Below are 18,164 nucleotides of genomic sequence, written 5' to 3'. Positions count from 1 at the left end.
ACTACTATAGCTCTTGAGTCCCCATCTAGTGTGTTTTCTATCTTTAGACAGATGAATCCACATAGTATATATTTAACACAACTGCTATTTACAGTAATGATCTTCTCAAATTGGAAACATAATCATTTACTTCTTAATAAGGCTAAAGAATTAGCAATGTTATAGATGTTAATATAGAAAACCAAATACATAAATACATCACAATGCACATAAACCTGAATAACACTCCTGGGAATGTTTTCTTCAGTTACAGTGGAGAGTCGACACACACTTATAGGAATCAGGCATGTAAACACATGAAGGAGGAAAACTTAGGTGCTTAGGATAACCTACAGCTCTAGACTGCACGAGGTAATGTGATTGGTCTGTTCAGAACATCTGTACCACAGGAAGCTGCTTCTCTGCTCACTATTTGACTGTTGGTCTTCAATATTTTTCAACTGGAAAAATCTTTTTCTTTATACTCAGGTCTATATAAATGCTTTCAATTATCCATAACCCTCAAAAAAGGCATTTAGAAAGTTTTAGTTATTAATATAAAATAGCATTTCTCTTTAAGCTAAAGAACTGCCAAGCTCATCAAACTGGATATCTTTGGGATATGTAGACCAGACCAGCCAGTTATTCACTCAGCTGGATGGTGTGCTGTGCTATTGGTTCACTCTTTAAGCCAACTCACCAGGATTTCACAGGGCAGTATCATGGTAAAACCTATGTTTTAGGAAAATTACTTTGGAAGCTATATGGAGCTTGGTTTGGAGAGGGGAGAGACTTAAGGCAGGGAGACCAATTGGGTTACTGCAATCATTCAGGTTAGATGTAGGAAGAGGGGTGCTTGAGGAGCAAAGGGGATAAATGAGAGAGGTATTGTGGAAGTATTAAGGCTTAACAATTAACTGGTGTCAGAGATTGAGGAAAAATGAAGAGTTGAAGGTGACTCCAAGGTTGTAAACCTAGGTGACTAGAGGGGTGGTAGTATCATTGCCATAAATAAGGCTGTTTTGGAGGGAGAAGTGAATTTGCAGAGGGAAGATGGGGTCCGTGAGTATGGAACACTGCATGTGTTGTCAGATTATTTTTTCTATGTATTGACTTATTTTGCTCATTCTTTCTCTTCTATTTCTTTCTTTCTTTTTTTTTTAAACTTGCTTATTATATAGGATGTTTCTCTAGGAAGGGAGAAGGAGAAGGATACAAGGCAAACTTCTACTATATAAAAAACAAAAGATATTAATAATTTTTTTAAAAAAAGAAATGAAGTTTGGAAGTGTTGTGGCTTGGGGGAAAAGATGAATTATTTTCTGGACATGTTGAGTTTGAGATGCCTAGGGATCATCCAGTTCAGAAGGTCCAACAGGGCAATTGAATAATGTGGGATTAGAGTTCAGGAGAGAGACTAGGGCTGGATATATAAATTTCAGAATCACGGCAGTACATAGCATTTGAACCTATAAGATCTAATGATATTATTGAAATGGTTAGTTATTTGATTGAATATTTTCATTGCTGCTAAATTTTTTATCCCTTAAATATTCAGTTTCTTGAAATAGCCAAAATTAATTTGTAACTAAATCTGATAAATAAGGTGTCTGATCAAATTCAGTAATAATATATATGGTTAAAAACCCTCAAAACCATGAGATATGGCTAACATTCATTTATTTTGAAGATCGGAATTTATTGGTGATATTTGATGCAAATACTTTTCCCATTATTGCTTATTTTCTAATTTTGTATTCACTGATTTAATGAATGCAAATGCCTTTTAATTTTATGTAGTCAAAATTATTTATTTTATCTTAATGATCTACTTTAAAGATTTATTATATGATTGTATATATTTTATTATTATAATTAATATATGATATATTACATATTGTAATATGATTGTAATTCATGCAATTCATGTAATTGATCTCTTTTTCTTCCTTCTTCTGCAGAATGGTCTCCCCTCAGGGACTAACAGATACATTTTCAATGGTGATTTTGTAGATAGAGGGCAAAATTCCATGGAAGTACTGATGGTCCTGTTTTCATTTCTTCTTGTTTATCCCAATGATGTGTGCTTGAACAGAGGCAATCATGAAGATTATCTAATGAACATGAGGTAATGTTGACTGACTTTAGGTTTTTCTCTGCTTTATTTTGTACCCTACAAAAGTTCTTTTTAAAATATTCTTTCATGCATATACTTCACATTGTGAAAGGTCCTCAATTTTAGAATTTCCAAAACATGATCAAGAGATGGGAAGGACCTCAGAGGTGACCTTTTCCCGCCTCCTCATTTTCCCGGTGAAGAAATTGAAGTGTAAGGAAGGTCAATGACTTGCCTAAGGTCACCCAAGAAATAAGTATCTTGCATGAACAGGAGACATGCTAGCTCACGCTGAGGTCCAAGGGGAAGGGATGGGAGAAATGTAGAATAGAACTGTTTCAGCTCCTGATTTTTGTACCTCAGACATTTCCTTAGCTATCAGTGTCTTGTTGCTAGCATAAGAAAAATTTATAATGTGATAATAACCTTTAGCTTAGTTTTTTGATATAATTGAAACCTACATTAATCAGTTTGCATACATAACCCATAGTTCAATTTAAACAGGTTAGGGGGAAATTTGGGACATTTCTCAAATGAACTTTTCACTTTTGGGTTTATTGATCTAATACAGGGATTCCCCTAGACCAGGCCTATACTACCTGTGGCCTGTAGACTTCTTACAGCCCACAGGCATGCCAAAGGATTTCTATGTAAAATGTAGAGGTTATTTTCCTCTAAATTTTTTTGTGGGCCACCCAAAATCCTTTGGTGGGTCACAGTTTGTGCAGGCCTGTCCTAGACAAATTAGGATTATACTCTTTTTGAGCCCATCCATAGTCTCTCCTGTGAACATTAGAATATGTTTTCCATCTCATGTCTTGGTCTCTATAGAAGAGGTAAAGAGAGAGTCCCTCAGGCCTATATGCTTATAAAGGGGAAAAAATCCTCATAATATTCCTTTATGTTATGTTTATACTCTAAGATTACTATGTGGAAATCAATGCCACAAATAAAAACAAAATCAAAGAATAAAATAGTGACACACTGGGTACTCTGGGATGCTTTGATTCTTTACACATAGCTGGATACATAATTGCATCAACATAATTGCATCAATCATAGATTGAAGATCATAGCTCCTCAATATCTTAGCAGGTGGTTTCATGAGATATTTTGGTTATATATTGATATATATATATAGATAGATAGATGAATCATCAATTAGCAACCAGCTTTTGGGATTGAGCCACATGCTTTCTGCTTATCTAGGCTGGTCCTTAGATGACTTTCTTTTGCTGGGCTAGTACTTAAAACATCTCAGTAATACTTGAATAACCTTTAAGAATCCATTTTATTGGGTTTTAGTGGCCCTGTAATTGGTTAAATCTTGTATCATTAAAAAAAATATATTTTCCCCACCCATTAATAGGCCCATGTGACCTGCTTAAATCACATGAAAACCTAAGTCACATGTGGTAGGAGGAGTTTGCTGACGGGGTGGAACTGGAAGGGTGGAACAGAGCTGAGAGGAAATTGATGAGAGCAGTTAAAGTGGAGGAGAGAGGATACAGGCATGCACAGCTAGTCTTGTGAGTGTTTGCTTGTGGGAAGGCCCTTGGCAGAGGGAAGGCTTGGGAATGATGTTGTTCCCTGTAGTGTTAATGTGTATAGACTTTTTGATTACTATAACATATTTGGCTTTCTGGTGTTGGGATTCAGCCTCCTGGTGTCTGAATAAATGTTTTTCTTCTTCCTTCTTTATGGACAATCTGTTATACCTTATGATTCAGAACTATACTGGCATATTCATAGTCACTGTTGGTTCTGTGAATATTGCCTTGGTGATACAGTACCACAAATTGTCATGGATAAAACTAATATTAGTATGAATTGAGACTTGTGAAAACTGAAAAGGACCAGAAAAAAGTAATGTCCTGTCCACATCCTTCTCTAAATCTTTGATAAAAGGGGTCACTGAATATCTCAGGGGACTTCCTCTAGGTGCAGTGGTTAGTGTATAGGACTCGGAGTCAGGAAGACCCAAGTTTAAATATAGCCTCAGTCAATTAATGAGGTGTGTGACCCTGGGCAATTCATTTAACCCATGTAAACCTTAAAGTGCTATATAAATGGTATTAAATATTATTAGTAGTAGTCATCTATAATTACAGATATTTTGGACAGCCATTATAATCAACAATAAGCTGGATCAGGAATTGAATAGGAGGCAAATAAATGGCAGACTGAATTGCATTTTGGAAATGATGAAGTGTTTTCAACAATTCAAAGTTACTTTCTGCAATTGAAAGGGATTAGATAGACTGTGCAGTACTTTTACTTTAGGTTTGGATCTTAAGATACAATGACACGCACTAAAACAAACTTAATAGGCACTTAAGTTTTATTACTACAAATAATGCAAGTTAGCAAGTGTATACATATAAACAGTAGATAATAGTTAGGACAGAATAGAAAAAGAAAAAGTGTACGTCACCAGCCAAGTCTGAGCTCCAACACTTTGGCACAACTGGGGAGGCTGAAAGCGGGGAAATAGTTGGCAAAGGTCCTGGGTGGGAGAGCATCCCCGCTTCTGTAGCAAAAGACCTCCAAAAATCCTTCTCTCTGTCCTTTTATAAATGTACCTTTAGGGAAAAGGGGATCATTAGGACAAAGAAGGAACTCTGGCCAAAAGTTCTAGTTGTTGACTTTGATATATGTGTCCAACGTCTGATCAGAACCTTGAACACAGACACCTTCTCCCTTAAGGAGTCTTATGATTCTTAAGATAAGGGTCCCTTCACTCTGACTGCATGCTTCATTGATTCTGCTGCTTCTCCTGGAACTCCCAGTTAAGCATATCAACTTTAAGTTACATTCCTTATGTTAGGTCATGTGATGGTCATGCAAAGGACTGGGGAGAATCTTCCTTAGTTTCCCCACACCTTGTAATGCAAAATCCCATCTTTTTTGTTGTCAGTATTCTCTAAGTGATGTCATATGGCACCATAGCAATATTTGCCCTATATCTGTTATATTTTATTTTCCATACATGACTAACCTACCTCTTTCTTTGAATAGGTATGCCTTTTATGCCATTTCTTACAAGTATCTAGTGGTAATATGGCATAATCTTATAGTTACCATTTTTCTCCCCATTCATTACCCTTGAAGTAATTCATGCTTTAGTTAGAGTTTGGGCAAGATAGCCTATGAAACTTCTTCCAGCTCCAAAATGTTATTAATTTATTGTCCATCAGTCAAATTTTTTGGATTATTTGTTTATTACAAAATCTATCATAGAAATGGAGATCTTCTTTCATGGGCCCATCCATTTTGTCTCCCTTCTCTCAAATCCTTCTTAAGTTCTATTGTACTATATAATATGTCATTTAATGAGGCACCATTTATGTTATTTTCTAATTGTTTAAATACAACAAGATTTGAAAATCTTTGAGGGTAAGGACTATATATTGGACTACTTTTGCTTCATATGTAGTACTTAAAGGAAGCTTTCTCCTTCAAGTAAATGTTCAATAAATACTTACTGAAAAATAGTTTTAAACAAAATTTTGTTTATTTGTTTCTTATTATGGCTTTATAATTTTCTGTTTGCCTCTGAATTGATTAACATTTAGTTAAGTCTTTTGTATTTCTATTGCTTTTTTAGGTATGGCTTCACAAAAGAAGTTATGCAAAAATATAAGGTAAATTTTTTTTCCTAATTTCCTTTGATTTCATGCATTAATCAATGATAAGACAACCCATTTACTTCCCATATCTTAGGGGTAGCTAGATGTCACAGTTAGAGCACTAAACCTGAAGTTAGGAAGGAAGAAATTCAAATCTAGCCTCAGACACTAGCTCTGTGGCTCTAGGCAACACAACCTCAGTGTTAGTTTCTTTACCTGTAAAATAGGGATAATAATTAACACCTATCTCCAAGGGGTATTGTGAGGATAAAATGAGATAATATTTGTAAAGTACTTTGCAAACTCACTATATAAATGCTAGCTATAATAATAATAATGACATTATCATTATTATCATTATCATTGGGCAGTTAGAGGGTATAATGGAGAAAACACCAGTACTAGAGTCATTGAGACTTTTTTCTGAGTTCAGATCTGGCTTCAGACATTTCTTAGTTGTGTGACTCTAGGGATAACCCTATTCACATCAGTTTCATCATCTGTAAAATGAGCTGGAGAAGGAAATGGCAAACTACTTTGCCAAGAAAATCCCAGACATGACTGAAAACGACTAAACAGCAGCATTATTATCATCATCATTATTATAGTGAAGATCCTAACCTTCAAATGAAAGCAGAGATTAAATTATCAGTAATGTCCCCCGGGCCTATAGCTTCCTGCTAAGGACTACATAGTTTTTGGAAATGTGCTTAGATTCCTTCTAGTTATAGTCAATCCTACACAAATGATTTAAAATAGATAACTTTGAAATCTAAGAATAGTTTAATGATTTTGGTGTGTGCCTAGCATTTATCTACTCAATGGAAGATATTGTTTGTGTTTGTGTGTGTGTATGTGTGTGTGTGTTTTATTGTATTACCTTAGGAACTGTAAGGAAATGAGACAGACTGATAGGCTATTCTAGAGTCACTCATTAACTTAGCCAACTAAGTCAAGATGGAAATAATAATTTTTTTTGCTATTTTACATTAATAACAATGGGGAAAGTGTAGGTCGTAGGACTATAGCTCTCCAAGTGAAGGGGACTCATGCAATTACTTATGTAAATCAAACCCCGTCATTTATCAGGGGAGTTATTGAGGTTAAGTACCTTGCCCACAGTTACCTTGGTACTAAGTGTCAGAGTCAGGATTTGAACCTGGGTCTTCTGACTCCTAAGTCAGAGTTTTTTACACTGTGCCCTATTACCTCCCAAAGTGTTTTGATAGAAACAAACTAGATCACAATATACTGAAAACACACACACACACATATTTTATGCAGCTAGTATGAAATAATAACACATTTTATGGTTCTTTAAGGTATACTTGTATTGTTCTTTAATTGCTATCCTCACAGCAATCCTCTGAGGTATGTACTTCAAGTAGAATTAGGCTATTTTATGAATGAGGAAACAATCTTTCATAAGTTGTGTCATGCTCATGATTACCCAGTTACAAAGTTGAAGCCAGGATTTGAATCCAGATCTCCTGGCATCAAGTCTGTTGCTCTTTCTGCCGTATGCAAAGAGCATGGTAGAATCATAGTTTTTTTATTTTAAATGTGGTTTTCCATGTCATCTTTGCATTAGTTTATTGGGAGAAGAGGGGAAACAAGAAGGTCATAAAGAAAAGGGATCACTTTCCATTAGCTGAAATTCTATTTATTTTGCCTTGCTCCAGATAAAGAAACCACTCCTGCTTTTTCCCTTCTAGGGCTCAGTATTGAATTACAACAGTGTTAGCCAAATGTATATATGATTCAATCCATGTGAGTATAGAGAAGGTAAAATGAATAGCTACATATACCTTGTTGAACCTATGAACGAATCAGCTACAGGGAATAGATAAAAGAACAGAGGGTTCATTTCCTGTAGAGTAATGATAGTAGGATAGAAACAGCTGTCTATGGAGACTAGGAGAGAATTCTTCACTTCTTGTATCCAGTCCCCTAAGACCTGCAATGTGGAATGTGAGGAAAGAATATGAGCTGGATCACTAGTTATCACATGAAGACTATGGAGAGATAACAGCAAATGTAAGGTTGAACCTGTTAAGGTTCAATTGAATTCTGTTCAATGTCAATAATCAGAACCAGTTCTAGGCAAAATTTTGAAGTCAGTAAAATTTATTTTCCACCTCAATCTCCAAGTTCTTCCTTTTCCTCCTCCTCCTTTCCCTTCCTGTCAAGGGTATAGCTCAAATGAAGTAATGTTTGTAAAGTGTTTAGCCCAGTGCTTGGCACATAGTTGGCATTTAATAAATGCTTATTCTCTTATACTCCTTACAGATCATGAGAGGCAGGGGTGATGCTTGGCACATGATGTGGCGATGACAGCAGTGTCACATTGGCTTACTCATTCTCTATCTGTTGAAAGCTGATAAAAGTTCGTAGCTGCTTTTAGTCTTACAATATCCTCTAGCAGTTGAGGATCTCAAGAGATATCTAGAATTTTGTAACTGAGTTTGATAAGCACCGTATATGCCCTGGTGTTATCACTGGTAACCCTTGATAGTCTCCAGCAAGGGTGGGGAACCTGTGGTCTTGAGGCTACATGACCCTTTAAGTCCTCAAGTGTGATCTTTGATTGAATCCAAATTTCACAGAACAAATCCCCTAGAGATTGTTATGCCTAGAGATTGTTATGAGGATATTATATGCAAAATGCCTTGTAAACCTTTAAGTACTGTAGGTTAGCTGTTATCATGTGGCTCAGATTAAGCAATAGAACAAACCAGCTTTAAACAATGTGAGCTACTTATTAGATTTCATTTTACACATTACACTCCCTAGCCTGATTGTGTTATGGAGAAGTTATTGGTTGGTGGATTAATGAATCTGAAACAATCCATTTTTTCATTCATTTCTATTTTATTTTAATTGATGAGTAAATGATGTCAATTTCTTTCCTTTGTGGAATATAAACAAGTACTTTTGTTTGAAACATAGTTAGTATTATAGAACTTTAAATCACTCAGAAAAATGAATAAACCTACTCAAACTGTTTATTTCTAGCAACATGGTTCAAAAATCTTGCACATTCTGGAAGAAGTTTATACCTGGCTTCCAATTGGCACTATAATTGATGAAAAAATTCTGGTCATACATGGAGGAATATCAGACACTACAGATTTGAATATACTCAAACAAATGAAAAGAAATAAGGTGAGTAATAGAGTTTCAGAGAACTGTTAGTTATGAATTAGTTGACTCTGAAAAGCTTAGTCAAAAGCTAACTGAAAAACAAAACTCTCCTAATGAAACATAACGTGACTAACTACCTAGGTATGAATAATGATGAGAAAACAATTTTACAGTGAAACATGGTTGAGGGTAATGGTGGCTTAGGTAAACCATCTGGTTGTGAGATTTGATTGGGAACTATACAAACTGAAAGCTTCAGCAGATCCAGAGTGATAGTTCTTTTTGTAACCTTTGTGTTCTGAGCAATTATATTATTATCATCAAGTCAGGTAAAAAAAATGTTTAGGATGCTCTGTCTTATTTTTGTAAATGAAACTTTATATAGTTTCTTGGTAGTTGAAACTTTCAATTCAATTCTTTAAAGAAAAATCCCAATTACACACATACATATAATTTTATAGCAGGAAAATCAGGTAGAAGAACATATTATAGTAGTGTAAGTGAGAGGTGGTAAGTGGAGAAAAGGGAATATGTATGAGATATGCCATCAAGGCAGAAACAACATGGTTTGGTAATGGATTAGATATGTGGGCTGGGTAAAAGTGAGGAACTGAGGATGACATCAAGGTTGCAGGTCTGAATTAATGAAATGATGTGATAGGAAAGTTTGGGAAGGGGGCAGATTTGGGGAAAAAGACAATGAATTCTGTTTTGAATACTGTGAGTTTGAGATGCCAGTGGAATAAGCAGTTTGATATGTCTAATCAGAAATTGATGATTCCTGACTAGAGTTCAGGGGAGATGTTCTTCAGTTGTTTCAATTATGTCTGACTCTTTGTGACCCTATTTGGGTTTTCTTGGTTAAAGGTACTGGAGTGGTTTGCCACTTTCTTCTCTAGATCATTTTACAGATGAGAAAACTGAGGTAATAGAATTAAGTGACTTGCCCAGGGTCACACGGGTAGGAAGTGTCTAAGGCCATATTTGAACTCAGGAAGAGGAGTCTTCCAGATGTCATGCCTGGCATTCTATCTACTGTGCCATCTAGCTGCTCCAGGAGAGATGTTAGGACTGGATATATAGATCTGAGAATCATCTGCTAGAGATAGGAACTAAAACACTTAGAAATAGGAACTTACTTAGAAATAGGAACTAATGATATAACCAAATGAGAAAGTTTAGAGGGAGAAGAGAATATTGGGCAAGATAGAATCCCTTTTGGAGGGATGCCCCCACAGTGGGCATGACCTAAAGGGAGAGACAACAAAAGAGACCAAGAAAGATTAGTACTATAGAAAGGAAAATTAAACAGAGCAGTGTCATAAAAATCTAGAGGGGAGATAGTATCCAGAAGGTAATCAATAGTATTAAATGCCAAAGAGAGGCCAAGATAATCAGAATTGAGAAAAGGATTTGCTAATTTCTTAATTGTTACTAATTGATCATTAGAAACTTTGGAGAGGTCAGTTTCAGTTGAATAATGAGAAATGAGATCAAAAGTCAGATTGTAGAGGAATTAGAAGAGTAAAAGGAGAGGAGTTAGAAGCACCTAGTACTTTCTTAAGGTATTTGGCTGGGTCTAAGAAGAGCATGAGAGCTATCAAGGTTCAAAGGCTTTTTAAAGATGGAGGAGACATGAATCTCCTTGAAGGTAGCAGGAAAAGGACTAGTAAACAGGGAGAGATGGAACATGAGAATGGGAATGATGGTGGGGGCCATTTGAGGTAGAAGCTAGGAGAGGATGGGATCAAGGATGTGTGTTGAGACAACAGAAGAATATGTCTACCTGGCATGAGATGAGGAAGAAGAAGGGAAAAGATGGAGCTTTCTATGAATGGTCTCAATTTTTTTCAGTGAAATATGTGGCAAGGTCCTCAGCTGAGAGGCTAGAGTTTATTGTGGGAGCCTTGAACATATACTAGGAGGTTTAAAAAGCTGCTGTGTACAGTCAGATAATGATTCAGTTAGGGAGGAATATAATGTTTACTTTGCTGCACTGAGGGCCCAGCTAAAATTACACAACAAAATTTTATAGTGGAACTTGTCAACATATCTTTGTGATTTTCTCCAGCTCTGTTCAGTAGCACATGAGGCAGATGGAGGGAATAATCCCAAGATGGGGCTTGGTGAGGACAAGAGGGCAAGCAGATATTAGATGAAGTAGTAGAGTTGAATTGGCTCACCAAGGGGTTGAAATAGGGAAAGGAGGAGAATGTAGGCAGTTCATAAGATAGTGGCCCAGGAAAGAATTGAGCAGTGGAAGAAATGGAGGTCAATGAAGATGAACAACAGGGCTAGGGGTTGTGAGACATAGGAAAGCTGTAATAACAGAAAATTGTAATCAGATAAAGGAATTTTAGAATTCACGAAAAAGGGGATAGAATTTTTATGGCTGTTCCATATTAGGCATTGACCACAAAGGCATGACCATCTCTGTATGTGCCTGAGGTAGAGTTGAGGAATAGGTCATGGGAACTGGGGGATTGAGGAAATGGGAAGTTAAGGAATTTATATAGAGAGCAGCTATATGTATGTTTAAATTTCCTGGTGCGGGGGGGGGGGCAGGAAATAGAAAGAAAAGATTGTGAGGCACTAAATTTTTTTTACTCCTATTTGAGGCAGAAATGCTCCTTGTTATAGAGCAACTTGTACTGATTGTATTAAGACCCAGAACATCACAGAACCCCTTAAATCAATAAATATTCGAAAGAGTTCAGTAAGACACAGAAAACCAACAAAAAACCCCAAAACAAATGAATGAAGAATGCCTGTTGTCCAGGCTATGGCATGCAACTGGATAATAACCAATAAAACTAGTCCATTATCTAAAAATTATATCATCCCACCAAATTGAGCCTATAGCAAGTTCTTAGTAGATGTTTTTTTTTTCAGAAAGCCCTGATCCCTATCGCCTATACCTTCCTTCTGAGATTACTTTTCATTTATTCTGTTTCATGTCTATGTAGTTGTTTACATGTTTTCTCCTCCATTATATTTTGAGGTCTTTGAGGGGAGGGAGTGTATTTTTTATTTTGTATATTTACATACATACATTATATATATATGTATATATAAAATGTATGTATGTATGAATGTATGTATATCCAGCACTTGGATATAGAAAGCACATAGTAAGTACTTAACAAATGCTTGTTGATTGACTGAATTAAAACTTTCCCTATATGGCAAATGATTTGAAAATATGAAATGAAATTTAAGAGACAGAGAACTTCATGGAGACCAATGAAAAAAGATAGATGGCAACATAAGAAAAGAAATTATCTTACCTTCTATAAAATTTGAAGGATAGGAGCACAGAAAGTATAGGCACAAAATATCAAATGACTTCTATATGCATGAAATTAAGTTGGCATACCATACACCACATTATACTCAAAATAGATATGACCTAGATAGAAATGGTCACATCTTTTCAAAAGTAGAAGAGAATCACATATCCACATTTTTAAGCCAATAAAGAATCATAAAAGATAAAACATCATTTCATTTACATAAAGTTGAAAGGCCTTTGCATAAACAAAATCAATGTACCTAGGAAAAGAAGGAAAAACACTGATTGGGGAAAATCTTTGTATAAAATATCTCTTATAAGCATTTGATTATCAAATATGAAGAGGAAAATGACAGATATATAAGACCAAGAACAATTCTCCATTGGATAAGAGGTCAAAAGATATGAATAAATAGTTTTTGAAAAAACTTGCTAGCTTTTAACAACCATAAAAAAATTACTTCAAATCACTAATAATAAGAAAATTACAAATCAAAACAGTTCTAAGATCTCATTTTACCCAGTAATTGTCAAAGATAACAAAAGATAGCAATAGTCAATGTGGGAAGACTATGGAAAAATAGGCAAACTATTAATGGAGTTGTCAATTTATCCCACACTTCTGGAAACCAATTTGGCATTATGTTAAAAATAAAATTGATTAAAAAGTACTTATAGAGCTTATATATAACAAAATATTCATAGCAGGACTTTTCTTGTGGTAGTAGAGGAAAACCTGAGATGTCCATCATTTGGGGAAATACTAAACAATTTGTGGTATATAAATATCATGGATTATTGTACTACAAGAAATTAAAAACATTACCAATCTTAGTGACCCATGTCATAATCCCTGCTACAGGGAAGCAGAGACTACTGAATCCCTCAAGCTCAGGAGTTCTGAACTCAATAGGGTTAAAGCTGGTTGAATCTCTGCACTAAATCTGGCCCCATCATGGTGACCCTCTTGGAGCAGAGGAACACCAGGCTGCCTAAGGTGAGATGAACTGTTTTAGGTTGGAAACATAAGGGATCAAAGCTTTTCTTGCCAATCAGAAATGTGGTCAGCCCATGAGTAACTGGCACACTTACAGCCTATATGAGATAGGGGAACAGTTTCAAGAAAAGAAAAGTAAAGTAAGCAGAACGACACGCAGACATGCGTATGCACGTGCACACACACACACGTGCGTGCACACACACACACACACACACACACACACACACACACACACACACACACACACACACACCCCATAGTCAATGACTACAACGTAAAGGAAAACATAGATAAACCAAATACAGTGAAATTATATTGACCAAACTTGGCTCCAAAGAAGAGTTGAGAAAATGCATCTTCCTCCCTTAGAAAAGGTGAGGGACTATGGACATGAAATATTGTGTATACTGAAATACCCATGTGTTGGAGTGGTTTTGCTGGACTTCTTTTTCCCTTTTTCTTTCTTTTGTTTTCCTCCTCCATCTCTCTCTCCTCTCACTTCCTTTTTTTCCATCTCCTTCTCCTCTTCCTTCTCTTCTTTCTTCTTTGGAATGGCTCACTGGAGGGGGGAAATGGCAGTAACATAAAAACAAAAGATATCAATACAATTATATTAAAACAGAAAAAAAGAAATTAAGCTGGATTTCTGATGAATGTTTACAGAAAGAATGAATTTTTCTTGTAGTTGAGATCAGTTCTAATGCCACCAACAGCACATTCAGGAACTGATTTAAAATCTGGACGTATTTCTCGTGACTTAACCCCACCATCGATGCTGGCTATGCAGCAGCTTTCAAAGACTGAACGGGACCAGGTATGTGAGTTCAAATATATGCACCCAATAAATATTCTTTGAAAAGGTAAATGTTCTCAGAATATAGAAGATATTTTATCTTGTGGTGAAATTATTTCTTTTTCATTAAATTATTGTGTTCTTATTTCAAGAGGTAATACAGATTGGAGACCTAAAAGAAATGGTTTATTTACATATGTATAGATACTGAGAGATGTATATACAGTTTCATGGTGATATGCATATGCAAGGAAGAAAACTACTTTCTTCATAATGCCTAGCAAAGTGTCCTTCATATAGTGGATGCCAAATAAATTTCAATTGATTGATAGTAAAGCTAGATTGTTATAATATGTCATTATTTAAATATTTAGATACTTTTATACCAGTTTTGATTTCCTTTGGAGCAGGACCTTCTGGTGATATAGAAAAGGTAATACAAGATGGTGGTTTTAAGGCTTTGTGATAAATTTAAAGCTTTGTGATAATTGAAGCACTTGTGACAACCCTGGATAGTGATAATATATTATTGATTAGATAGTGAGAGTTTTGACCCCAGTAGAAAGTCCGTACATCTTTGATAGGGTCAGAAGGTTCTGACTTTTCAATAACTACCCTGCACTGTACATTAGTAGGTATTCATCTAGGAGTTGCCTGTACCAATGGAGTCATAAGTCAAGTGTGTGTGTGTGTGTGTGTGTGTGTGTGTGTGTGTGTGTGTATGTATAATGTGTATACACAGTGTAGGTATATGTACAAATGTAAACACACATCATGACTATATATACACAGTATATACTTTGTGTACACATATGTGTGTATTCACATACACACATGCTAAGCAGCCATTATAGATGGAGAGCAGGCTTATGAATCAAGAATATCTGCCTCTTTTACATATTAACTAAGTGTCCCTGGGCAAGTTGCTTCACTTCTCATTTTTCTAGGCTACTCTCTAAGACTCCAGGTTGAAGGGAAAGTGCCAACATTCACTAATAGAGATAGTCATCTCATCTGGGAATTCTCTGTGTCAGTGAAATCACAAGTCCAATCCCTAGTCCCTATAAGACACCTTGAAACTTAGGGACAGGTTTTTTTGGTCAGTGAGGTACCTCTTATTTAATTTCCTCACTTGGAAGCTTTTTTGGGCCTTCCTTGTCATGCAGAACCTGGTCCTTTAGATATCCACATTGTAGATACAGCAAAGTTGAATTTATAGTCCATGAGGTCCTGGACTTGGAGCAGTGAATTGCCAGGTCAGATAAAATACTCAGAGTCACTGATTTAGAGCTGCAAGGAGTCTCAGAAGCCATTTACTCCAACCTCTTCATATTAGAGAAGAAGAAACTAAAACTTAGAGAGATTTGGTGACTTGTGCAAGGTCATACAGCTAGTAAGTGGCAGAGATAGGATTTGAATCCAGGAAGCAGCAACAGAAGCTAATATTTACATATTTCTATAAGTTTTAAAAAGCACTTCATATATTATTTCATTTGAATCTCACAGCAATCCTATGATATAGGAGCTATTGTTTTTTCCATTTTACAAGTGATGAAACTGAGACACAGAGAAGTGAGTGTTCCAAGTTCACATAGCTCCTAAGTAGCTAAGGGAGGAATTGAGCTCAGGTCCTCTGGCTTCAAATTCAACTCACTTTCTACTGTACTTAATAGCAAGAAAAAATAGCATGGGCTGATGATTCAACATGGAAGCAGTTCACTCAGAATGCCTATAAGATTTAGGAATGTGATCTGAAGACCAGTGTATTCTAGCAAGTAGACTGGCTTGCACATTCCATTCCTGCATCGGTGAAGAGGTCCATTATCCTAACTGCTTCTGGTGGGCATGATTAATAGCAGGAGTAAAGTATCAGAGTCCACAAAGAACACCTACTTTCTAGTGGTGTAAGCCATTGGAAGCCTCCTCATAGCTTCTTTTACTGCCCTTTATGTTTACCAAACTGACTTTTGGTTGGACTTCATTGCTTTGGACTAACAACTCTTACAGATATCCCAAAATAACATATACAAATAAGATATTATTACTCTTTTCTTTAGCTTTTCTGTTCTAAAAAAGTTATTAAAATAATAAATAATTGGACAATTTAGTTAATTTAAAAGAGGTAAAATATTTTTCTAAGACTATATATCTGAAGGTAGTCTGTTAATAAGCATTTATTAAGCACCTACTATATGCCAGGCACTGTGCTAAGTTTTGGAGATACAAAAAAAGCCAAAGTCTTTGTCTTTGAGGAGCTCACAATCTAATGGCATGGACCATAAAGGAATCATCTATGTATAAACAACCTATAACTGTATACAAGATAAATTGGAAATAATTAGCCAAGAAAAGGTACTAAATTTAAGATTGGAAAAGGCTTCCTCTAGAATGTGGAATTCAGTTGGTACCTGAAAGAAGTCAAGGAAGGCAAGAGGCAGAGATGAAGATGTACAAGTTAGAGTATTGCTGCATCCCCTATCCCTATACCCATGCACACTGGCCAGTGTTCTGAGGGGGAAGGAACATTTTGCAAATCAGTGAACTGTGCTTATCTTCCCAAAATATAATTGTTTGCTTGTTTAAAGGCACCCTTTTACTTTGAGAATGGTCTTTAATGAAATGAAAACATAACTGAGCTTTGTTTCTGGGTGCTGAAATAAAAAACTTCCATTATGTAATCCAAATCTCTCATTTCAGAGATGAGACTAAGGCCAGAGAGGTATAGTTTGTTTGCCCAAGAGTATACAAGTATTAAGTGGCTGAGCTGCTACACAAATCTATATCTTCTGATCCCAAATCCAGTGCTGGAAGGATTCCTGATCCAGACACCATGTTACCTACCTCTTCAGCAAATGCAAGCATGGTTTGTTTCATTGACTAGTAAATTGCAGTCAGGACATGTATGTCTACACCCATTGAGCAACGAAGGTGAATACCATCCCATAAAATATTGGAATGATCAGTTAGCCATGGAACAAAATGAAAATTTAGTAAATTTGATGCACTCAGCCCCTTTTGTCTTCCATCTATCAACCTCTAAGAAGCTTTTTCACCTTCCTCCATGATTTGGTTTTCCTCTTTACCTAAACCCTTTCAGTAATTTTCAGCAACCTCATTGTTCACTTATAAAATTTCTAACATCCTGCTTTCAAAGTTCTTCAACTTCTTCATCCTCCATCTCTATGTTACCTCAGCTACTCATTAAGATTGTTGTGGCTTAAATGTTACCATCATTTAAAGTTCCAAAATGATGAGCTCCATCTTTCCATCTCTGACCAGAGGCTTTGATTCTTTTGCCCTCATTCCTTCTGTAGTAGCTTTATACTTTAATTGAAACCTTTCCATCCTTTGATTCCTTCATGATTTTCCCAGATCTTATCCCCTACTATGCCTCTACAGTCTGAAGTCTATGGTTCCCCTCTATTCTCAAGTTGAGATTGGAAAAGGCTTCCTGTAGAATGTGGAATTCTTGCCTCCATGACATCTTTCTGTACCTGCCCTGATAGTCTCCAGTTCTCAGTAATTCCCAACAGCTGTTGGAAAATCCTATCATCTGTCCTTTCTTCTTCTCTCAAGACACCAACCACAACAAGGCAGCACAAAACCAAGCTGACTACATACTACTACTACTACAAATTAATGCTATATAGCTTTAAAAGAGCCTTCACTGCTATGCAGCAGTCCTTTTATTTCTCTCTTATTGACCCTCCATCCCACTCTCCACAATATTTACTCCAAATCTTACACTCTGTTTTCAAGGTCCCACCTCTACCTCTACCCACCATCTTAGAACAGGATCATCTCACTTTCTTCTTTACCAGCAAGACTGAGGCTGTGTGACATAAATCCCCTCATCCCACTTTATCCATGCATCAGATCCTCTCTGTCCTCAACTATTTCTTCTTCTGTTCCTGTTGTCCCAGAAAATTTTATGGCAACTCCCCATGGATCCTAACTCTTCTGTCTGTGCCAGTGATTCCATTCTCTTCTATTTCCTTAAGGACTTTCTTCCACTGATCCACTCTCATCTTCAACATCTCCCTCTCTCCTAGCTCCCTTGCCCTTCTATCAACATTCTCATCTCTTTCCTATACTAAAAGGAAACATCCTAACTCAATTACTTTGTTCCCTAAGCGATAGACCTAGCTGTATCCTTCTCTTCAATGACAAATTTTTTGTCTGCAATTGCTGTCTCCATTTCCTTACCACCA

General features: G+C 36.2%; 1 protein-coding gene across 1 annotated transcript in view; it reads left to right on the top strand.

The window, feature by feature from the left end:
* Positions 1-18,164, top strand: part of PPEF1 (protein phosphatase with EF-hand domain 1) — a 163,711-nt gene that overhangs the window by 100,467 nt on the left and 45,080 nt on the right. Inside the window, exons 8-11 of the mRNA XM_072614213.1 lie at positions 1,941-2,107; positions 5,703-5,739; positions 8,740-8,889; positions 13,846-13,974. Of these exons, the coding sequence (XP_072470314.1) occupies positions 1,941-2,107; positions 5,703-5,739; positions 8,740-8,889; positions 13,846-13,974 (483 nt within the window). The remainder of the gene's footprint in view (positions 1-1,940; positions 2,108-5,702; positions 5,740-8,739; positions 8,890-13,845; positions 13,975-18,164) is intronic.

Source organism: Notamacropus eugenii, chromosome 5 (assembly GCF_028372415.1).
Source record: "Notamacropus eugenii isolate mMacEug1 chromosome 5, mMacEug1.pri_v2, whole genome shotgun sequence".
Classification (NCBI taxonomy): Eukaryota; Metazoa; Chordata; class Mammalia; order Diprotodontia; family Macropodidae; genus Notamacropus; species Notamacropus eugenii.
Note: the sequence above shows the minus strand (reverse complement) of the source record. Positions and strands in the feature narration are given on the sequence as shown.